This window comes from Amphiura filiformis, chromosome 1 (assembly GCF_039555335.1).
Source record: "Amphiura filiformis chromosome 1, Afil_fr2py, whole genome shotgun sequence".
NCBI classification, from domain to species: Eukaryota; Metazoa; Echinodermata; class Ophiuroidea; order Amphilepidida; family Amphiuridae; genus Amphiura; species Amphiura filiformis.
This window is the reverse complement of record NC_092628.1, coordinates 46,026,796-46,051,558: the sequence shown is the minus strand read 5'-3', so window position 1 is coordinate 46,051,558 and position 24,763 is coordinate 46,026,796. Positions and strand designations below refer to the sequence as shown.

At 39.8% G+C, this 24,763-nt stretch overlaps 3 protein-coding genes across 3 annotated transcripts in view; 2 read left to right on the top strand and 1 right to left on the bottom strand.

Moving 5' to 3' along the window:
• Positions 1-7,236, bottom strand: part of LOC140147773 (uncharacterized) — a 58,200-nt gene extending 50,964 nt beyond the window's left edge. Inside the window, 3 exon segments of the mRNA XM_072169528.1 lie at positions 1-98; positions 5,081-5,632; positions 7,108-7,236. Coding sequence (XP_072025629.1) covers positions 1-98; positions 5,081-5,555 — 573 coding nt within the window. The 5' untranslated portion in view covers positions 5,556-5,632; positions 7,108-7,236.
• Positions 7,237-17,641: 10,405 nt separating this feature from the next.
• On the top strand, positions 17,642-18,406 carry LOC140161091 (uncharacterized). The gene has a single exon (XM_072184482.1). It carries the CDS (start codon positions 17,642-17,644, stop codon positions 18,404-18,406), a length of 765 nt encoding a protein of 254 aa, XP_072040583.1.
• A 42-nt stretch (positions 18,407-18,448) lies between these two features.
• LOC140161081 (uncharacterized) lies at positions 18,449-20,884 on the top strand. The gene has a single exon (XM_072184472.1). The coding sequence runs from the start codon at positions 18,449-18,451 to the stop codon at positions 20,882-20,884; it is 2,436 nt and encodes an 811-aa protein (XP_072040573.1).
• The last annotated feature ends 3,879 nt before the right edge of the window (positions 20,885-24,763 follow it).

Sequence of the window (24,763 nt, the reverse complement as noted above, 5' to 3'; positions counted from 1 at the left end):
ACGATAGACCGGTTTGGTTCCAGAGTTTGCAGCATGCTGAAATGCCAACATAGCCTGTGGACCCCTTGCCAAAATCTCTGCTGGAGCATCCCCAGAATCTGAAAATGTACATACCATTTTATACACGATATCAAAAAAGATTTGACAAGTTTGACTTTGCACCAAAATAAAATATTAAATTACAGTCTTATAATTTTATGAGCAATAGACATCAATAGATATACAAAATGTATATCAAATTTTAGCATGCACAAGATAAGAGCTGGTATGTTTTTTACTTTTTTGACACCCCTAATTACATGTACCTTACTTGTACCAGGGGGCTAAAAATAACAGTGTATTTTGCACATATATATAGTCTACCCCCCAACCTACATGTAATTAAAGGATTTTCAGGGGGGGACTAGAATCTGCAATTATGCCAATTACACTTTAAAAATCTACCTCAGAAGTTTTAATTTTAATTGCATTTTATCCAATTAATGAATTCATAAAGCATCTCCTTTTTAATGCACCTGTCCATAATTCATGTCAATTGTCTTACCATTTTGACCTTTCCAGATATATCAAAATTAGCAATCCCACCCCTGCCTGACTAAGTGCTGTGTACGTGCTAATTAACAGAATACATTTTTTTGTATATTTAAATTATAAGCGCAATCGTGAACAATAGCCCACCAGCCATTGACAAAGTCATTTAATAGAATATGAAATACATGTAAGACTGATTACTCTTGAGGAGAGCTCAAATGGGCTAATTAAATGGCATAAAATAAACTTTAAAGGAAGGTGACCTGATATAGAAAATAGAATTCTTTAAAACTTGCGCATAAAAATGTTATCCCTTTCAAACATGAAGAACACGTACTGGTACATTCCTTGTAAATGTGACTAATTCCTTATAAATGGAATTACTGACATTGACATAAATATGTACAGCATGATTCTGGTAGTCCACAGTGTTAGAAGTGTTAAGAGCCAATCTCCCTTATTATGTACCCATCTGTGATACAAAAAAAAAAAGAATTTTCTCTAAAAAATAATTTTGGTACATATACACCAACAACTCACATGTAAAATATGAGCGTGCACAGCGCCCTCGTTCAGCTTAAAAAAATTCTTGAAATTTCAGCCTCTCTGAGCCTTACTTGCAAATGGTAAACTTTGGAGGTGCATAACATCCTGAATTTTGCATTTTTTTAAAGTACTAAATGGTTACATTACAAAAACCAAGAAAAAAAATTGGGATCTTGATGGCGCACAAAATCAGCAAATCCAATGATTTGATGAAAAGCGCCCTCGTGCAAACTTCAAAGCATCATAACGGGCTGCGCCATCAAGATCCCAAGTCCGAACAAGTTTGAAATTAAAGACCTCCATGGCAAGTTTCATTTTTCAGCAAAAATTTTTGGGATTTCGTTGGCGCACCCGAGTTAACAGAGGTCAAAGGTCAAAATTTCCTATTTTCGCACATATTTGCACGCCTGTATTATTGCGCGCCAACGTCACCTGACTCTCCGAATAGGATTTCATCAAGTGCTACCATCATTACAAATTTATTATTTTTTTATTTCCTTCATTTTTCATTGCAGTTAATTTTGATTTTGACCTTTTGCGTGTCTTCCCCCTTTGCTTTTCAGTTTCACTCTATGTCTATATTATTGCGCGCCAACGTCACCTGACTCTCCGAATAGGATTTCATCAAGTGCTACCATCATTACAAATTTATTATTTTTTTATTTCCTTCATTTTTCATTGCAGTTAATTTTGATTTTGACCTTTTGCGTGTCTTCCCCCTTTGCTTTTCAGTTTCACTCTATGTTTTCACGCACGACTCCCCGCGCGACGCCTCGCGCGTTTCTGTGCTCATATCTTCCTTTGTTTTCCGGCACGCAAAATGTCTTGACAAAGGTCTATGACCGAAAATTTGTGTTTTACTTTTGCTATGCAAATAAATTAATATTATGTGGTTTGACACCAATTACTATTTCTCTTGGACTTTATATGAGTTCCAAATCAGTGTATCATCAAAAAATTTGTCTCAAATATGGTCCTGTGTCACAACCTGGGGTACCTTTGTGTTACATAGTAAAAAAATGAAATGGTTCAAACATTTTACCTACACATCTCATTTGAAGTGCTTTATCCTTCTGAACATTTTGACACCTTTTTTTATGGAAATCGGTTAAAAAATGAGAGAGTGCGGGCAAAAACAATCACAAAGTAGGGAGGATGTAACCCCACCTCCTTTTTCCACATTTACAATCATTCTGAGCAAGTATTGGTCTTTTAAATGAACTTCTGTATTTATTTACTTGGTTTAGATGTCTGGGAGTTCATTTAGACATTTTTTCCCTAGATTCAAATTTTTAAAGGGGGTTTTAAATCAAATTTACAATATGAATCCCTCCCTCCCCCTAATCCTCAGCCACCCTTGGCACATTTCATGCCAAGCGTCATAAGAAAATAATTGAAAAATATTTTAAAACAGGATAAAAACATGAGTAATATAGAATAAATTAGCCTCAATTTAAGACCTAATTGAATCTTCTAAGTGAAGGAATACTCAAGAGACAGTGTTTTGAAATCCAAACTGCACATCAAAATGTAACAAAGCCACCTTTTTGGGTACCCCAGTATATGGCACAGGATCATATGTGGTATACCACAGCAGTTAAAAAATAATCAGTACATGTAAAGTAAACCTTAATTTGGTATTTTACCGCATAATTTTTGGTAAAATACCATAATTTACTGTAAAATTTGGTAAAATAAAAACACCAAAAGAAAGGATATTTTTGAGATGTCTTTAATAACATGGTGCATGCTGCATGGTTTAAAATTAAAAGATTTCTTTCAGAAAAAAAAAGTTTTACTTGGAATACATAAAATGAGATTGACCTCTACTACACAATGTAGGTCTCAAAAACAGGATGCATGGTTAGAAAATGCTGTTTTACTTGGAATACTAAATGAGATTAATATTCAGAATATCTTTAAATGAAGTACCTTTTGTTTTGATCAAAATTAATAGTTTCAGGAAATTCAGGAAAAGGTCATGTAGTACTTTTATTCATCAAGTTATTACATTTTAAAACCTAATACATAGATTTATATTTATCGCTCTTCTCCAATGTGCCTCTTTAGCTCAGTTGGTTAGAGCGTCGTGCTACTGTAGTATTACGAAGGTTGTCGGTTCGACCGGTCTGTCCAGATGCACTGGTTTTTTATGTGCACTGGCTACTCTTGGGAAGATTAAACATTTTTTTATCTTATTTAAAACCCAGAGAACTAAGTATAATAATTTTCATACTTATGTGACTTTTTGTATTTGTTACAAATATGCGGTTCTGATGCCTTCCGCTAGGAATGCCATGAACATCATTCGAACCTACATGTAAATATCTTCCACTCCTCTCCAACGTGCCTCTTTAGCTCAGTTGGTTAGAGCCAGTGTTGTAGTCAAGACCTCTATGTCCGAGACCGAGACCGAGACCAAGACCTGCCCGTCCGAGATCGAGACCGAGACCAAACCTTCCGAGACCAAGACCACCCCTTCTGAGACCGAGACCTCTAAGTTCCGAGACCAAGACCGAGACCGAGACCTTGGTTTAATCCTGGGGGATACTCAAGTTTGGTTTGGGTAGGGGTGTGCAGCTGGGAATTTGAAAGGAGACCCATCAATGTACCAATTTTTCAAGAAAATGGAACCAAATTTAACAAAATGTGTCTTAATTTTGGCAACTTTTCCTCCAAATTTTGTGAAAATTTCAAAAATGTTGGCTATAGTGGAGGTAAAATTGAGCTATTTTCCGCGAAAATTTTGAAAAAAAAGGGCCCATCCAAATACCAAATTTGGTCTAGAAAAAAGGAGGTCATTGATATACCGAAAGGCTGAAATTGCTACCCATGTTTGCAGCACGTCCCCCATATGGCCATTTGTACTGAGTACCCCACCCCAGCTTAATCAGAGTGGTGGCGGAAGTATTAGCAATTTTGATTATGAAATAAAATTTAAAGCTCACATCCGAACATGCTCACTTTTGAGTCATTTATAACTCCACATATTGTTAAATCCCTAACCTCATACATGTCAGTATCATAAAAATGATTTCTGCATCTTTATTCTTAACAATTTCTTCAACATTCATTGAAATTTAGGGTAAGGAAAAAGTAATGATCAACAACAGAAAGTCAAATCTTTTTCTTCAGGTCTCGACAGGTCTCGAACTCAAAAACGTCCGAGACCGAGACTTTTGAGGTCCGAGACCGAGACTTTTGAGGTCCGAGACCGAGACTTTTGAGGTCGAGACCGAGACCTTGACATCCGAGACCCGAGACCTGCAAAACCAGGTCTCGAGATGGTCTCGAGACCGAGACCTGGTCTCGAGACCTACAACACTGGTTAGAGCGTCATGCTCTAGTATTACGAAAGTCACCGGTTTAAATACAGCCAGATGCATTGGGGTGGTTTTTTTCAACGTTTATGTGCACTGGCTACATGTACTCAGGGGAAAGATTAAATTTGTTCATCCTATTAATGTGTACCCCGGGGTGGTGAATTATAGGGGGGAAAGATTTTTTGGCATGCCAAAAGGGGGGCAAGCATTTTTTGGCAGGTCGAAAGTGGGGATCAAGTGATTTTTGGCAGACCATTTTGAGAATTCACCACCCCGGGGTACACATAATTTTTACACCACCCCTAAGTATAATAATTTTCACACTAGTAGTATATCTGCAAGAAATTAATGTTGACCATTAAAAAGCTTAATTAACACCAGAGAAGACTATTCCATTTGAAATCCACACTACTCCTGTGGAAGATTTTGGAAATATCTTCCACAGGGGGAGTATGTTTTTCAAATGTAATTGGTCAGTGTTAATTATTCTGAAACCTATATACTCCCCACGACGTATTAAAGCTTTACCTATCTTCCACAACTGGAGTGAGTATTTCAAATGGAAGTTACCCAATTGTCTATTCTATTCAAAACTCATACTCCCTCTGTGGAAGACTTTAGCTAAATCTTCCACAGGGGTAGTGGGGATTTTAAATGGAACAGCCCAGTGTGATACTTACCTCCAGTAAGTTTGATGCATTGTGTGCATCCATACACATCTAACAATGGCCATACTGGTTTGGATACATCCAATTTATTGTCTTTTATGGCAGTAGTTTCCACATGTTCATTGTTTACAAAAGTTACTATGCTTCCTTCATTTGTATAATGATATTTCAAGATAAATCCTTTACTTGTGTTTTTCTCGCTTAAAGCTTTAGCCCAATAGCCCGTTTTATTTGTCAAGTCCGGAATGGCGTACTGTGGTAATGAATTCGGATCCACCACATCTGGATTGTGGTTGGTGAACCCATATCGGATCGCGCCGGACCAACTACTAATCGATGTCTTGATATCAACGGTGATTCCTTGTAAAGGAGCCACTGGCGATTGGCCAAAGGTGACTCCATGACTGAAGCTTTCTGTCCGCTGGGCTACTGTATCCTCCTCTGATAATTCGATGTTTTTGCCATGGCATCTGCTGTGGAATCGCATGATGCAGCTAGGCTCCTCTTGTAGCCTTCCACCTCTCTATATGTATCCCCACATGTGTCACATGGTTCTATGCCTTCCTGCGCATGGGAGATTAAAAAAAAGAAAAGAAAGGAATTTTATTATTTTTGGACTCTTTTTTTGTTTTTGCAAATTTACAAAATGGAATTTAAATTTTACAACATGGAGGTACAATGTAATGGAGTTTTTATTTAACTTGGGCCAAAAAAATATGTTTGCTTGTCCTTGTCCGACCTACCCTTTCGAGATGCGACCACAGAATTTTTTTTTGAAAAAAGTATTTTTTCTTCAATTTTTCAACAACAACAAAAAAATTAAATTAAAAAACTTTCCCCTTCAAAAAATTAGCTAGAGTCCCAAGCTATCGAAATGACGAAATCTAAAGGACCGTCACCTGTTGTTTGGGATCCCTCACAGTCTCCCAAAACACCAAAAGTGTTGCACATACTTACTTAAGAGTTTAAGACTGTCTTTTATCAGCACCAATAACGAAAATGTCATACCGATAAATAAATGATGTGTCTGGTTCACCTGTTTTTTTAAGTTTCCGTTGCAAACTAAAAATTAGTTTTAAATTTTTGCCAAATTTAATCTCTGTGCAATCCTATGGCTATAACCTATGCAAGTCCCACATCACATCGATTTCGGCGATTATTCTGAAGTTTGGTTGATTCCACAAGCGTCATGCACGCGTCACAGCAAAATAATTGACCGGGAATCGGGGATCATTAACACATCAACAGTTTCAAAATACGCAATGACATGGCGAGCGGTCCGAATTTTGAGCCATACATTATACAAGTTTACGTGGTGAACTAGTCTTTGAATATCTTGACGCCGGAATCATACATGTACAACTCGACAACACACATGAACAAGTCTTCAAACGTTTGAAATTCATGAATTTGTAGTTCATACATACACGCTATATAACGGCGCGCGTGATTGGTCGAGAGCCGGGCATAAACACCGTTTATGCCCGGTGGCCCGGATGTGCGATCTTGGGGTAAAGAAAACGAAGGAAATTCATCGTTTTTTTATGATGTTCACCTTGACGTCCTTGTTATCTTTTGTCATTATTTTGATGAAATAAGAATCACAAAATGTTCTGGTATGTATGAGCGGGGTTCATTCATATATTTTCATGACTAAGCGGTTGTTTATGCCCTCGGGCCACAAGCGGCCCCTCCTCGGGCATAAACAACCGTTTAGTCATGAAAATATATGAATGAACCCCTAATTTATACGTACAATTGGGCCTACATGTCATGCATATGTACACCATACCAGGCCCCAGATCTTCAACATGCCCGTCATCGTCATCATGTCATTTCATGTGTAAATACTAAATACTATCATGACTATCCTATTTTTAATGTCAACAATGCTCGCGGGCAATACGTAACATAGATCTGCATGCATGATCATCAAGACATCATCAAGACATCATGCACAAAATTACTATTCGACCGTCAGACAGAATATCCAATTTTATTCTCACAAAACAAATTTGACAACAAATATTTCTACTTACTTCATGAATTTAATGTTAATATTTCCCCAGGTACTACCATTTCTGTGTCAACTCTTGCAAATAGGTCACATTTTTGGCAGATTACTGAGCAGTTTCATCTCCTGCTGTTCGGCCTATGCATGTATGTTTATCATCGATCAATCAATCAACTGGCAATTTGGTCGATCTGACGTCTAATTTTGTGCTTATATCCACAAGTAGAGTGCGAATGTCAGGATATTCATGAAGTGACGTCAGGCGCTGCGCCCAAAATTAAATCATCATTCAAAATTTTTTCATCATTCAATCATGATTCAAAATTAAATCGTCATTCAAAATTCAGGGTCGGTCGGTTGCTAATACCCGGGGTCGGTTGAGGGCAACACATCAATTTTTTTTTGGCCTTAAACTAATTAGTTCCCACAGAAAACTAAGTAAATATTACTTTGAAAAGGAAAAAAGTAGCCTAGAGAAGAGATATTAAAAAAAAAAAAAAAGGATAAAAAAGAAAATAGTCAACAGGAAAAACAAGAAAGGAAAGAAGGAAGAGGAAAAGCTAGGAAAACAAAACAAGTCAAGACTAAAAGACTGTAGGAAAAAGAATGCATGATATGCATGCGTAACTAAGTTCTGTAACTGTTGAGGGGGCAAGCGGGGGAAAACATATAGGCCTACTAGTAATAAATGAGGGGGGTCGTTCATGCTGTTTGGGTTTGTCCGAATGCGTCAACGCTAGACTGCTGCCCTCAGTCAGAGAAAATAAAGGTAGAGAAGCGACACTCCGTACAATTAACGTGCAGACGGCCTATACCGATGTGAGGACAGAAAATGTGACTCTCCTGCTAGTCTCAGGCGCGGGCCAGACTGTATGCGGTATGAACAAAAACATAATTAACTGGTTGTGTAGGAGACTAGCAGGAGAGTCACATTTTTCTGTCCTCTGCTGTCCTCCGGAGTGTCGCGGTCCTGCCTCAGTCGTCAACCGTCTGGATTGACGACTGAGAAAACTACGTGGAAAAAAAGTGACGGATTTTGCAACAGGATTCCTGTGGCATAGAGCATGCGCAGTTGTGTCCAAATTGACCTTTTGACCAAGTTTGTTGTTTTTGAAGCAGCGCCCGCAGGCGATGCTTCCCTATTTAATTTCACTGAAATGGCTTGCATACGATTAGGTGATATTCCTCAACTTTCGTTGATACACCATTCAAAATACATTACGATAATCGAGCTCAAATGAGCCTAGAATATTACAGGTTAGGCGCATGCACATGCTGTATTTTGTTATGAGTTTGATTTGCATGGCAGTACATGACTGAGAAAGAGAATAAGCATAGTTTGTCTTTTTAACAGTCTGTGCAAGGGTTGGCCGGTTTGTAGTATGTATTGACAGTGTAAGTAGAGGTTAACTAAGATGAGACCACCTGTATGATGATTTTCCAACTGTCATGGTAGCCGATACGCTACGCTACGATACGCTACGCTACGATACGCTACGATACGCTACGATACGCTACGCTACGATACGATACGCTACGCTCGGTACAAAATTTAACTCATGATCATTTGTGACACGTTGTAAATACGTTCCTGAAAGTTCATCTCTATTGGAATATAAAAATTATGATTTTGATTTAAACTTTTGATTCAAATTATAACTCACTCACTCACTCACTCATCACTCACTAAGCACTCACTCGCTAATGAAAGTTAGGAGTACCATAATTTCCGATGTATATATGAATTAATTCTTTGTGTTTGGATTAAAAGTTTAAATTAGAATCACATTGTAATTACACTTAAAAAAACGGGAGTCATATTATTATTTCATTTAAGGCTCTTACTCAAACTTACGGCAACTGATGATAGGCCTACATTATAGGCCTACATACTTTTGATTCATTATAAAGAATTCACTCACTCATCACTCACTAATCACTCGCTCGCTAATGAAAATTACCATCGGAAATTATGAATTAATTCTGTCTTTGGATTAAAAGTTAAATCAAAATCACGTTTTAATTACATTAAAAAAACGGGGGTCATTATTATTTGATTTAAGGCTCTTACTCAAAGTTACGGAAACTATGATAGGCCTACATAATCACATTATCATGTTCAATTTATCAGTTGACAACTTGTAATGATAGTTGTTAGAATTCTAGAGACCGAGGATCAAAATTTTAACTCGTGATCAATCGTGACTAAAGAACAGGGAGTCATGATTGATTGAAGGCATCTCAATAAGAAATTGTTTATATTTAGCCTATATTGAGTATATTTCGGCAGTAATCACGTTCATAATCCGCCCTTTACACGGGCTTTCACAATAAAAAAAAAAGCACACATGAAGTTAAAGGAGTATTTCGTGATCCTAACATCCTCTTTTTATGATATTTTTCAGTACATATCCACAAAAAAAGCATATTCCCAAAATTTCAGTTGATTCCGATATTGCGTTTGCGAGTTATGCATGATTATGTGTATTACACTGCTCCATAGACAATACGTTGTAATTTCGTTCTGGTGTACCAGAACGAAATTCAAATTTCACGATATCTTTGCTAAACAAATTAATCTGCAAGAAATATTTTGTACATAAACATTATGTAGCCAGAGGTTTCCAGTGATATAAAAATCTCAACTTTTTTGAGAAAAGTGGGGGATGAGGCTGTGGATCACGAAATGCCCCTTTAACACATAAACACAAAGAATAATCATATGACAGTATTAAGATCCTAAACATCGGACATGTTGAGTTCCAAAATTGTTTAAAAAGTAATAAAATACAACAGTAAAACATCTACCCCCCTTACAAAAAAATTCATCACAGATTCCAAAATTTCAAAGATTTCCTTTGACGCTGCTTAACCCTTTTAAAGGGTTTTTTTATTAGAAGTTTAGAGCGCGATCTTGTCACAGCGGCGCGGTACAGCGACGCTATACACGGGCGCCGCTAGTCAGTCGCGCTACGGCGCACAACCAAAGTCGCATTGAATATTTTTCAGAAGTCCGTCATGATATTGGCTGTAAGATAATCAGTCGTCACTACGAAGCATACACAGTACATGCGAAGTGTGAGACGGCTGATTGGAATTTATAGTCTACGTCAACGCACTGGGCGATGCGACACGGACGGGGGAGCCAGAGCCTGGTCTTGGGAAGTTGGGAGGGCGCAACACTAAATCACTCCGCATTTTATGTAACAACGAAATTCGGCTAATATAGTCCATGATAGTGAATATGAGATTGTAGCGACCATATCTACCGACATGTTCACTTTAAATCACTCAATATTGGCTCATATGAATTCGACAAGTGTCTTTAATGATAACATGCAGAAAAAAAATGGACAATTAATCTCAAAAGCAATTCTCTGTGGCGGATTAAAGGAGTATTTCGTGATCCTAGCATCCTCTTTTTATGACATTTTTCAGTACATAGGCCTATCCACGAAAAAAGCATATTCCCAAAATTTCAGTTGATTCCGATATTGCGTTTGCGAGTTATGCATGATTTAGTGTATTACACTGCTCCATAGACAATACGTTGTAATTTCGTTCTGGTGCACCAGAACGAAATTCAAATTTCACGATATCTTTGCTAAACGAATTAATCTGCAAGAAATATTTTGTACATAAACATTATGTAGCCAGAGGTTTCCAGTGATATAAAAATCTCAACTTTTTTGAGAAAAGTGGGGGATGAGGCTGTGGATCACGAAGTGCCCCTTTAAGAGAAAACCCGATTTTGAAATGTGAGTGGTGAGTTTAGTATATATTTAGCTTTTTTTTTTTGCACCGCAAAATAGCGAAAAAAGTCAATGGTCATCGATATATGCCGACAAAAGTTTTGGAATCTAGAGAAACAGAGCTTTAATTTGATACCAAATTTATTTTGCCAAGTATTGCAGGGACGCCAGAAATGGCGCTTGAAGTAGGCCGAATTCACACGTTATCCTATGGGACGCTGAATTAGTGCTGCGCCCCCTTGGGATCTGCTTGGAATGTGTCCCATGATGGGAACAGTTCCGTAGATTTTTTTATGAATCTTTTATGACATGGGGGATGGGGTTGGAAATTGTCTTGAGAAGTTGAAGTAGGCCTATAGTGAATCCAGCGCCTTTAGGCGACAAAAGAAATTTATGATACAACTTACACCGAAACATTTTGGCATATTAAAGCTAAACTGTCACAATATGAGGTTAATTAATAACTCTCAGAAGTAGGCCGGGAAGTAGGCCTACTTAACCATTTTCATTTGGGGGTGGGGTGGGGTGGGGGAAAGTCAGTGACGTAGCTGCCGGGGGGCAGGGCAATTGCCCCCCCTGGCAAAAATTGCCGGTTTGGACCCCCGCTCCCTAGAGCTATTTGGGGCCCCGCCCCCCCCCCCCTAGTTCAAGGAAAAAAGAGTAAAAAGGAGAGAGAGAGAGGAAAAAATGTGTTGCTTTTAGGGCGCTAGCGGTTATAATCCTTTTTTTTTTTTTTGCTCTTCAGTTTTTCAAACCACCGGAAAAAAATTGGGTCAACCTTTTGAGGAAGGGGCGGCAATTTTTGTTTGTTTGAGTGGATTTGGGCCCCGCCCCATACAGGCTTGCCCCCCTTGGAAAAAATCCCAGCTACGCCACTGGGGCAAGTGGCCAAGTGCGGTGGCGTAGATTTCTTTTTGACATTGGGGGATGGAAAAGGCGACAGAAAAGGATTATGGTACTGTAATGGCGCGCGAAATTGCTATTTTGAAGCTATAAGCTGCCTGCTAAACTGATCATATTGTGCATGCTGTGCTTGAAATGAAGAGACTGTTATCGTTAACATATTGTGAAGAAATGAAAGCGAGCTGATCAAGGAAAAGAAGGCAAATTTTAAACTAGTTTTTAATAGAAGACACTGTGAATAATACTAATAGCTTTGGATGAGTTAATGTTACTTACCAAGAAGACAGAAGTTTCGGACTACGTGTTTATAGAGTAAGGCCATGACGTCACCCTATTGATTATTCATATAATTTTTATTCTCTGGAATACAGCCCCAGCGGCACAGTTGCCAGAGTACACAATCTGTCATTCAACAAGCTTTAACTTCAACAGGGCATAAGTTACATGCACGATTTGAGGTTGAGGATTAGTGTGAGGGAAGTCGCGTCGGTGCTCATCGGTGAAAAGGGATCCGAATTATCCGATACGATGTCTGCGCCCGTATGTTGACACGCGCTGATTTAGTCAGTGTTTTCGTAATCTTAAAGTGCCACTTTTGCGGTGTAAAGGTTCCCAAAGGTGGTAAGTGTTTATGTAAGAGTGTTAAGAACTAATTAAGAGCTAACATAGAGTTAAATGATGAATGAAGAGTTAATGGGATACATATTCTATCGTTTATAAAGGTAGCATCATGGTGTCATGTTTTGAGATGTTATCAAAGCTTATCAACGTCAGTTATTTAAAAGGTTAAACCACAGACTGTACAATGTGTCAGGTACGATTTACAGTACAAGTACATGTATATTGGTGTTACTATGGTTACCAGGTGATTTAATACGTTGATATTACCATTGATTTGCTTCCGTATCCCATTATTATGATCTTAACCTAATTGTGTTCTGGGTTACTGTTTTATATTTTACAGTTTCACGGAGCTTGTGAGTTGTATTGCGTCTTGCGTCTCTGCGATATCTTCACTTGTATGCGACTACTTTGTGTAAACTGTTGAAGAAATGAGAAAATAACTACGAACAATAAACAAGCTTCTGTTGTATACCAAGAAACGTCTAATCCTTTACTCATTAAATTGCGTCATCTTACGGTTCTGGCACTGCCGTAATAGTGAAACACCTCCGGATCGAAACTGCGACTTCAGCCTTGAAGGTAAACATTAACCGGAACGACATTACGATAAACTTGAAAGTAACGCACGCTGAAAACTGACTCTGTTTAAAGCCAATTTGCAGTATGCAACCTGCGATTGAAATCCCAAGCTACAGTTTTGCGTACTGATTGCTGTGCTAGCGTTTATAGTGAGCATTTCCCAAGAACCTACTTCCCATCCCATGCTCACTACCTTATTCCAAGATACCAATTCATGCATTTCTTCCCCCTCAAGGACAATTGAGGAAAGAATAAAGAGCAAATTTGTGTGAGGTTGTCCGTCTACAACTTGGAATACAGCTTCACCCCCGACATCAATCAACTTCCTGCGAAGGTGCTGATGTTTGAGCGACAACACCAATGCGACATTTGCGAAACCCTTCCAAGCTGCGACACAATTGTGATTGACCCTGTTACGTGTTAGTGTACCGAAGGAGGTATAAGATATAACACGCGAGTAACATTAATTGTGACATTCTGCTAAACTAGTGGCGTAAATGGAACAGGGCTGTGTATGCACTGACAATAAGTGAATTTGCAATTTTCCCCTACATGTAGACAGTCATGTCAACCCCTTTTTGGTCAGAATAATATTAAAGATCACAAGTGCGTATCATTGCGACTTATTCTGCTGGACTGTCAACCTCTGAAAGAAATACTACAACAGCCAAAGTAGTCATCGATCACTGCAAAGAACTGTACCTGTTCGTCAGTCAAGATTGCATCCGACGAGTTTCTGCGCGTCAAAGAACTGCGACAACTGATTTGAACTTGAATATTGGTTGAATTTGAAATACCGTTACTAAACTAACATTACAGGCATATACTTGTTACCATTGTATATTGATATTTTGCCTGAAGATGCTTTCAATGAAAGGTTCTATACCGTACATGATGCTACATTGAAAATTATTGTTCATAAAGGACAATACTTCCTCCAGTGTGGAATTTATGATATTTCTCACCCATGACTCTGAAACGCAAATACAGTTATGCATGTTCATGTATAAAAAGGGTTGTTATTGTCCATAAAGGACATGGTGTTCACGTTCATGAGAGTTTTGAAATTTGAATATTCAGACCCAAATTGTGAAATTTATTGTGAACTGCATGACTGTGTTTACCAAATGTTAATGTGTGGTGCCTTGAAGCCCCGTGTTATTATTATCAGCGGACTATAAACTGTGACACATTTGTGTGTAGAATACCACACAAAATATTTCTATTTGTGAGAAACCGTATCAAGTGTACATTGTAAACCAAATTTCAGGTTATTGTTCCCGCGTATACAAAGTGTTGGTTATTTACATCAAAGGTAATTGTCTACCAGTTCAGAGAATTCATGTATTGCGCTGAGACGTTACATGCACAGGTACTTGTATTGTAATTGTACTATGGAAAGACATTTTGTACATGACATTTGAACTCGTTTATCACATGCATGTGTGTAGATACATATTGGGTTATACTGTTGTATTGTATATCTACATTGTATAGGTTTACGTAGACCCGTTAAGGACATTGCATGCTTGACATTTGAACTTGGTTATTATGCGTACAGGTACCATATAGGTGTATGTCCATGAAATACCCTTTGTTGCCATTTGAAGTGATTTATTTGTGTAAGTCAATCAAGTAAGTCAAGTGTAAGTCAGTCAAGTGACTTATTAGCGAAGTCAAGTGATCTATCTGCGTAAGTAATCAAGTAAGTCAAGTGTAAGTCAGTCAAGTGACTTATTTGTGTAAGTCAACTGTAAGTCAAACGTAAGTCAGAAGTAAGTCAACTGTAAGTCAGTCAAGTAAGTCAAATATAAGTCAGGTTATACATGTCCAGGAAAGGTGAACATACATAATAGTGTACAGTATAATTTGAACTTGTCGAGTACAAACTTGCTCAAATATTAGTAATTTATGAACAGTATGGATAAGGTCAAGCCTAGCAGTCCACTTGGCTTAAACCCTTCGGATGATATGGATGACGGGAGGTACGTGTCGGCTCTCCAAATGAAGAACAATTGATGCTACGTATCGCCCAGCGAGCCAAAGATATGGAAGACTGTGAAACCGAATCCAAATCGTCCGAAACAAGTTCTCGTAGAACCAGATCATCCAGGTCGTCAAAGTCAAGGAAATCTAGCAACATTTCAGTCAGAAAGGTAGATGCAGCTTTGGATGCAGCTGACCTTAAGACTAAACTAAAGCACATGGATATGGAGTATAAAATAAAGGCGGAATTGGAGCAAAAGAAGGCTGAATTGGAAAAGCTGCAAACCATTAAGGAATTAGAAATGGCAGAGGCGAGGCTGGAAGCCATTGGAGAAATTGAGCATGATGAAGAGGATTCTCGCAGCTTTGGAAGCAAGCATAGTTCATTGTCAGGCTATGCTGCAACTTCAAAGACAGACTACACAGAACAATATGTGAAATCTCTTCTACATTCACATGATAGTCCTGCTGTAAGCGTAGTTTCATCCACTGCGCTACGCTCGTCTCCTCAGCATGCGAATTCTCCCATGGAAATGTCAACATATAAAACAAACAATGATGTGTTGCAGCCAGATGTGGCTTCTTCCGTGTTGAATCCTCCTCAATTGAATGCCAACAGAACAGAATTCAAGCCTGTGATCACACTTCCATACATGGTGCCTTCGTCACATGCACAAACGCAAAGTACATGGACAAATGCTAGATCAGAGTCCCATGTCAATGGTCTTCCAACTGGCGTTACGTACAACCAACTCCCAGTGAACAACCAAGACCAGCTCCAAGATAGAAATCAGCTTCAATGCTTAGTGGAGTCCTTTGCTGAGCAGGTCAGCCTCAGTCGGCTGCCACCTCCAGAGCCGGGTATCTTTACGGGCAAGCCACTGGAGTACCCAACTTGGAAAGCTGCCTTCGATACCCTTTATAGAGCAGAAAGCGTATTCCAGCACCTGAAAGACTCTACTATCTGAAGAAATACTTGGGCGGTGAAGCTAGACAATCTGTTGAAGGATATTTTCTTCTTACTTCTGCAGGCGCTTATGAAGAAGCAAAGGAGCTACTGAAGATGCGATATGGCGACCCATTAAGTAATTGCCACGGCATTCAGAAATAAGTTGGAAGGGTGGAACAAAATACCCTCTCGTGATGGCATAGCATTGAGGAAGTATGCAGACTTCTTACGCCAATGTGAATCAGCAATGAGCGGTAATGACGGACTCAAAATACTTGATGATATACGAGAACCGTAAATTGGTGAGCAAATTGCCAGAATGGTTGATTCACCGGTGGGGGCGCATCGTCCACACCTATAAAGAGGGAAATGGAAAGTTTCCACCATTGAGTGAATTTGCTAAGTTTGTGGCAAAGGAAGCCAAGATTGCTTGTCAGCCAGCGCTAAGGGAATTAACCCCTAGCGAACACAGAGGAAAGTCTGCCCAAAGTCAGAAACCTACCAGATCCTTCTCAACAGAAGCCACCCTTGCTCAATCCTGCCTACTTTGTGAGAAAGGCCACCATATTGACAAGTGCAGGATCTTCTTGAAGAAAGCACTTAAAGAAAGGAAAGACTTTGCCAAGGAAAAGGGCCTATGCTTTGGTTGTTTGCAGCAAGGCCACAGGGCAAGAGGTTGTAAGGATCGGCTTGAATGTGGGAGCTGTCACAAGAGGCATCCAACATCGCTCCATGGTGACATCCGTGAAAAGCCGGAAGAGAAGTCGTGGAAGCAGAAAGAAACTCCCACAGAGTCCACAACTCCCCACACAGGGGTAAGCCACCTCAGCGAAACAAACAACACCAGCAAGGCATCCATGATTGTGCCAGTGTGGGTATCCCACTGCCATAGGCCAGACACAGAGGTTCTGGCCTATGCCCTATTGGATTCCCAATCGGACACGACTTTCATCCTTGATGAAGTCTGCGATGATCTGGGAGTCCAAGGGCGCAACGTGAAGTTGTCTCTTTCAACCATGTCTGAGAAAGACCGAGTGATAGATAGCAGAAGAGTAGATGGTCTGAGCGTAGGGCATATGACAGCACGCTGACACTGTCACTCCCTGCCACATATACTAGAAATATCATGCCAGCTAACCGGGCACACATCCCTACTCCTGACATGGCTAGGAAGTGGCCCCACTTACATCAAATTGTGACTAAAATCCCAAACCTGATGGACTGTGAAGTTGGGTTGCTGATTGGGTACAATTGTTCCAGTGCCTTGGCTCCCGTGAAGTTATACCACCTGAAACAGCAGATCAACCATATGGCCAGCGAACTGATCTAGGTTGGGGAATTGTTGGCATAATTGACCCAAGTGAGATGGACACCTGCCATGACGATGTCATAGGAGTAAGCCATAGAGTTGTGACCACTCATGTCCCAACACAGCTGCGCACAACAAATAAGAATCAGGTACAAGTCGCTGTCAGGTCTCATATTAAGGAAAGCATAAGTCCCCTCCAAGTGACACAGTGGATGGAGTTGGATTTTTGTGAGCAGAAATCTGAGATCAGAGGACTCTCCCAGGAAGACCGAATGTTCTTGAAGATAGTCAAGGAAGGCATTGAACAGAGGCCTGACCAACACTACCAGATGCCGCTTCCTTTAAAGAGATCAAACCTCACCTGCCAAATAATAAGGTACAGGCAAGTCATCGTTTGCATCACCTGAAACGCCGCTTTGAGAGAGACCCGAAGTATCGGAATGACTATATAGGTTTCATGGAGAACATCATTCAGAGTGGCTTCGCAGAGCCTGTACCAGATCATGAACTGGAAACTGCAGAGGGTAGTGCGTGGTACATACCACACCATGGAGTGTACCACTCAAAGAAACCAGACAAGATTCGAGTAGTGTTCGATTGCAGTGCAAGGTTCAAAGGTGAATCCCTCAACGAGAATCTCCTTCAAGGCCCAGACCTCACCAATGCTTTGGTTGGCGTGCTATGCAGGTTTAGACAAGAACCGATTGCATTCATGTGCGACGTGGAGCAGATGTTCTTTCAGTTCAGGGTAGCTGCAGAGCATAAAGACTACCTCAGGTTCCTCTGGTGGGAAAATGGAAACTGTGATTCCCCACCCAAGGAGTTCAGAATGAACGTCCACTTATTCGAGCAGTGTCCCCCTGCTTGCGCCAACTTTGGCCTGAAACGACTGGCAGAGGCGACAACGAAGGTGAACATGGATCTGGCGGCAGCCAACTTTATCAGACAAGATTTCTATGTAGATGATGGCTTGTCATCAGTGCCTACATCTAAGGAAGCAATTGATCTGATCCACAGTACCAAACTGATTTGTGCTAAAGGAGGATTGAGACTGCACAAGTTTATGTCAAATTCGAAAGAAGTGATGGCAGCGATTCCTGCAGAAGATCGTGCCAAGGGTATCCAAGACCTGGACCTCCTTCGTGACAGCGGTCCCGTTGAACGGGCGCTGGGGGTCCACTGGTGCATCGAATCGGACTCATTTCAATTTGAATTACTCTGAAAGACCAACCAGTCACTAAAGCGTGGAATACTATCTACCATTATGTCCGTTTATGACCCTTTAGGGCTCATTGCCCCAGTAGTGTTGCCTGGCAAGCAGATTTTGCAACAACTGTGTCACCATGGTGATTGGGATGATCCCATACCAGAAGAGATGAAGACACAATGGGATAAATGGAGAAGAGGTATTCTGCTTCTTGGAAGTACAAACTTTAACATACCTCGATGTTATCGACCAAAGGACTTTGGTTTAGTACAGACCATCGAGCTGCATCATTTCTCAGATGCCAGTACTGTTGGATATGGTCAGTGTTCCTACCTCAGACAAGTAGATGACAAGCAGCAAGTTCACTGTAGCCTAGTGATGGGCAAGGCCCGAGTGGCCCCATTGAAGGTTACCACAATTCCTCGACTTGAATTGACTGCTGCCTTGGTATCTGTAAAAGTTAGTGCTATGTTGAAGAAGGAGTTGAGACATCAGCAAGAGATACAGGAGATCTTTTGGACGGACAGCAAAGTCGTACTTGGGTACATAGCCAATGAATCACGCAGGTTTCACATTTTTGTTGCGAATAGAGTGCAAAAGATCCGAGACTCCACTGACCCAGTGCAATGGCGATTCGTCAAAACAGACGAGAATCCAGCCGACGATGCATCAAGAGGCATCAGTGCTCAAGAATTGACAACCACATCAAAGTGGCTGACTGGACCAGACTTCCTGTGGTCGAAGAAGACTCCTACAGGCGAAGCAGATGATTATAAGCAGGCTCTTCCAGAGAACGATCCAGAGGTGAAGAGGATAGCATTTGCAACGAATGCTGAGCGCTCACACCACTTTGAGATAGAGCGACTTGAGCGGTTCTCTACCTGGACTAGAGCAAGGAGAGCTATAGCCAACTGTTTGAAGTTCAAAGCTCATCTTAAGAGTCAAGCTACAATGAGGCGTCGTAATAGCAACCCCAGTAAGACTCCCATTCATCAATACCGATCACCTACGGTAGAGGACCTACGAGTAGCGGAGATTGAAATAATTAGATCGGTGCAGCTGGAATGTTTCAATGAAGAACTCCAGATTCTGAAGTGTCTACATGTGAATGAGAATACTCCTAATAGGAATGAGGCTCGGAAGCGAAACCAAGCCATCAAGGGAACCAGCTGCCTGTACCGACTAGACCCCTATCTTGATGAAGATGGCATCATACGAGTTGGTGGAAGGCTTAGAAGAGCACATTTCCCATTGGAAATTAAGCATCCTGCCATTCTTCCAAGAAAACACCACATAACCGAGCTCCTGATTAGACATTGCCATGACAGCATTGAGCATCAGGGGCGAGGAATGACAACAAATGAGATAAGATCCAATGGATTTTGGATCATCGGGTGCAGCTCTGCAGTGTCAGGCGTGATCTCCAGATGCGTGAAGTGTAAGCGTCTGCGTAGTAAGCCACAGGTGCAGAAAATGGCAGATCTTCCCACCGACAGACTGGAGCCTGCACCACCATTCACCTACTGTGCCGTAGACTATTTTGGTCCATTCCTTATTAAAGAGGGAAGGAAGGAGTTGAAAAGATATGGCGTGCTATTTACTTGTTTGGCATCCAGAGCAATTCACATAGAAACATCTGCATCCCTTTCTACAGACAGCTTTATCAATGCCCTTCGTCGCATCATTGCAATAAGAGGCCCCATACGACTACTCCGATCAGACAGAGGCACCAACTTTGTGGGTGCCGAGGCAGAACTAAAAAGGGCATGCCTCGAAATGGACACCCAGCGAGTGTGCAACTTTCTCTTGAACGAGAAATGTGATTACGTTGAGTTCAACATGAACGTACCTTCAGCCAGTCATATGGGTGGCGTTTGGGAGCGCCAAATACGGACAGTCCGCAACATACTTGCCTCATTGATGAGTGAAGCGGGCACCCATCTGGATGATGAGTCGCTAAGGACTTTCATGAGTGAAGCTACAGCCATTGTTAACAGTCGTCCACTGACGGTCGACAACATGAATGACCCTATGTCACTGGAACCGTTAACTCCAAATCACCTCCTAACTCAGAAGTCCCGGATTATTCTTCCACCACCAGGGGAGTTCCAGCGCGAAGATATGTATCTTCGGAAATGGTGGCGACGAGTCCAGTACCTTGCTAACGAGTTTTGGTCACGATGGCGACGAGAGTACCTGCAAACGCTACAAAGCAGACCAAAGTGGGTTAAGCCAAAGAGAGACCTCCAAACTGGAGATATCGTGATCATAAAGGATGAAGCGGTACTGCGCAACAGATGGCAGCTAGGAAGAGTCGCTGAAGTATATCCTGGAGAGGACGGACATGTACGCAAAGTAAAACTCGCTATCGGGAACAAAGCGTTGAACTCTAAGGGCAAGCGTTCCCTACCCCAGTCTTACTTGGAACGTCCAATTCACAAACTCGTTCTCCTCTTGGAGAGTACTGATCAAGCAGAGAATGAGGAAAATTAGCCTGTTACCCGAAGGACGTTGTTGCTAATTTTGAGGAGGTATGTGAGGGAAGTCGCGTCGGTGCTCATCGGTGAAAAGGGATCCGAATTATCCGACACGATGTCTGCGCCCGTATGTTGACACGCCGCTGATTTAGTCAGTGTTTTCGTAATCTTAAAGTGCCACTTTTGCGGTGTAAAGGTTCCCAAAGGTGGTAAGTGTTTATGTAAGAGTGTTAAGAACTAATTAAGAGCTAACATAGAGTTAAATGATGAATGAAGAGTTAATGGGATACATATTCTATCGTTTATAAAGGTAGCATCATGGTGTCATGTTTTGAGATGTTATCAAAGCTTATCAACGTCAGTTATTTAAAAGGTTAAACCACAGACTGTACAATGTGTCAGGTACGATTTACAGTACAAGTACATGTATATTGGTGTTACTATGGTTACCAGGTGATTTAATACGTTGATATTACCATTGATTTGCTTCCGTATCCCATTATTATGATCTTAACCTAATTGTGTTCTGGGTTACTGTTTTATATTTTACAGTTTCACGGAGCTTGTGAGTTGTATTGCGTCTTGCGTCTCTGCGATATCTTCACTTGTATGCGACTACTTTGTGTAAACTGTTGAAGAAATGAGAAAATAACTACGAACAATAAACAAGCTTCTGTTGTATACCAAGAAACGTCTAATCCTTTACTCATTAAATTGCGTCATCTTACGGTTCTGGCACTGCCGTAATAATTAGGGTACTTTTTTTCTAAAATCGCTTGCCCCCCTCTCGGCTGGCCAAAAATTGCCTGCCCCCCCCTTTCAGCTCGCCAAATATTTCTTGCCCCCCCCCAATTTTACCCTCCCCTCAGGGCTCATAATTATTACACAACCCCTTACACTGAGGGGTAATTTTTTTGGGAGGGGGCAAGAATTAATCTATAACTTTTTTTTTGGGGGGGGGGGGGACATGTTTCATTCTCATAACCTATCATTTAAAGTAACACAAAAAAGTGAAAATTATAACACAATTTTGGCATTATACTCAAGATTTTCAATACTTAGACTTGTTTGAAGTCTTTCATTTTGATAACTCGATTGTCAGAAAACATGTCAAAAATGCATGTTTTTGGCTCTTTTTCATTTAAATAGTGAACTTTTTCTTTTATCTTTAGTTAGTACTGATTGAATCATTAGGATTGAGCTATGTTTCATTTGGCAGAATTTGATATTTTTTTTTATTTCAAAAAAATAGTGCTACATTTTTCTGGAATAGCGAGTAGTGGATGGTTTGCTTGCCACTCACACGTTGAGTTAAAGCAATAATGTGTGATTTGCATAAAGAATAGATTTCTATTTAAATGTTTGTTTTCACTGATCACATTATCCCCTTTTTAATTTCGAGCCAAACAATTGAGGTATAACGAAGAAAATTGTGATTTCATTCCAGCGCCTACAATGTGTGTACTACGCTCACCGATCGTAAAATGTAATACTACACGGAGCATCGCGCTCAACGTGTATACACATAAGCTGACATCCACGGGAGATGTTAGCAAGCAGTCGATAGATGAACCCTGAATAAACCGGGTTGACCCGGTTTTAATATAAAAAGTTAAATCGAAAATCGTACTGTTATTAAAGCACTTCAGGCTTAGTCTTTTAAGTGGTATTTTAGTACACCACTGGGCATTATAATTACGCAAAGAGTAGAAATCCGAGTAAAATTGAGGGCATCGCTGTGAAGCAAATCACACATTATGGCTTTAAACTTCCATTGAAAGCAGCAAAGGTAAATGATGACATAGGAGCATGTTTTAACCCCTCCTTGGTGTGTCTGGGTGGAGGAGGGATGTTCCTCCTTGGTGTGTCTGGGTGGAGGAGGGATGTTCCTCCTTGGTGTGTCTGGGTGGAGGGGGATGTTCCTCCTTGGTGTGTCTGGGTGGAGGAGGGATGTTCCTCCTTGGTGTGTCTGGGGTGGAGGAGGGGTGTTCCTCCTTGGTGAAGTTGGGGTGTTCATTTGCACAGACACTGACAAAACATGCATCTGATATGAAAATTCATGTTGGTGTATTTTACTACAAAATAACTTCTTTACAAATAGCATTTTATAATTATATTACAATTCATGAAAACATTTTAACAGGGTATTATTTATATGTACTACATTATCTTTTTTTAGAAAACAGTACTTTAAAAGATCAATGAAATGGGTACTCTGAAACAAATCAATTTTTATAAACATAAACAATATAAAGCGACTTTTACAAAAGTGCTAAAAGTAGGTATATCACCTCAAAAATAAGGGCAGCAGAAACACGTTATTTAATGTTTCTACATGAATGACCTTTATTAAAGCATCAAAAATCAAAAAACCGAATTGAAATCGGTCAATTTATTGTGACGTAGTGTCAATTTTAAGATGCTCATAAATGGAATGCAAATCTGCCACAAATTGCTATAATGACAAAATTGGCACATTTCGAGATTTTGAAGGTTTATTTGGACACTTGCTTGAAAAAGCAACGTTAATTTAAGTATCACAGGTTAATTGCCTATCTTTTTTAACTTCGTCAAAGAAAACAAAATTAAAAAATTTATCATTGAATAATTATAATAAATTAACCAAATATACTATTTGAGCAATTCCGGCCAATCTGCAGACAAATAAAAGTTGAAAAAATTACTAAGTTCAGCTAATTAATATGCAAAATTGATGCCAAAAAGAAAACCGTACATGATATCAGGGTGCGCGTTTTTTCCTAAACATATGTATACAAAGTTCTTTCAATTGATAACAAAAAAATACACAAAAAGTAATCAATTATGCAAATTAGCTTATTACAGCTAATTATGTATTCATGATATTATTATGTAAATTAGGCATGAGTAATTTTGGTTTTTTTTTCGATGTTTAATGAAAGTCTTTTCATTCATCATGAATTTGTCAAGTATGAACCTGTTATGATGTTGAGTAAAGAATCTGCAGTTAATTACTTTAATATAATACAAAAAAAAAACTTTGACATTTTAACGGTGTCTGGAATAGAATTTTCATTTTTCCTGTAAATATGGTATGTGTCACCATTGCTCAAAGCCAAATCCGAAAAGTAAAAATAAAAATTCATTTGCAATGATATTTTAAATTAACATTTTGTTATCTGGATTAACATGGGAAGAAAGCGTGTAAGCGGAACAGCCCCTCTATTATACCGCGTATACAAAAATGGTGTGGCCTTGGACACACACAATGGCTTAGAACTATTGTGGTTTGGAATATTACTCCTTTAAACTCACTTAAAAATGTTTTGTTTCAAATCGTTTTCCTCAAGTGTGCCATTAGTTGTCGACGGAAATAATTTACATGCTTAGAAAGATTAGTATTTCAGCTAAATGGTGGTAGATCTTGATTTTTCAAAAGGCCTATATTTATTGATTTATGAGGGATCTTCAACAATCCATAAAAATAGGTAGTAGCTTATAAACGAAGCAATATTTATTTTTTAAAAAGCCGATGGTAGTCACAGAAAGGTTTCACACACCATATATCAAAAATTCAAACAATTGTGATAAATAGCACATATGAGGAAATTAATTTTTCGGCATGGATGTTTGCCAAAATTGAACAACTTTCATGCGCGCGCTTTTCAATTTACTGTTATGCTTGCATGCACAGTGTGGCAGAAGTATTGTGCAGCCACTGTGACATGCCTACTAAAAGAGAGAAGACAAGAAAGGAAAAGAGTTATACAGTGGAAAAGAGGCGAGTCTCAAAAAGATTCTTGAAGGTGTCTTGAGCAAATTAATTTGTGACAGAAATTGAATGAAATATTTTTGATTGGGTATCAAATATTTCATTGGAAAATTTCTTGAGTGATCACATCCTGAATATCCCTAT

What these genes read in the sequence shown, in the direction of transcription:
- LOC140161091 (XM_072184482.1), top strand. Translation starts at nt 17,642, where the DNA reads ATGGAGAACATCATTCAGAGTGGCTTCGCAGAGCCTGTACCAGATCAT.
- LOC140161081 (XM_072184472.1), top strand. Translation starts at nt 18,449, where the DNA reads ATGTCCGTTTATGACCCTTTAGGGCTCATTGCCCCAGTAGTGTTGCCT.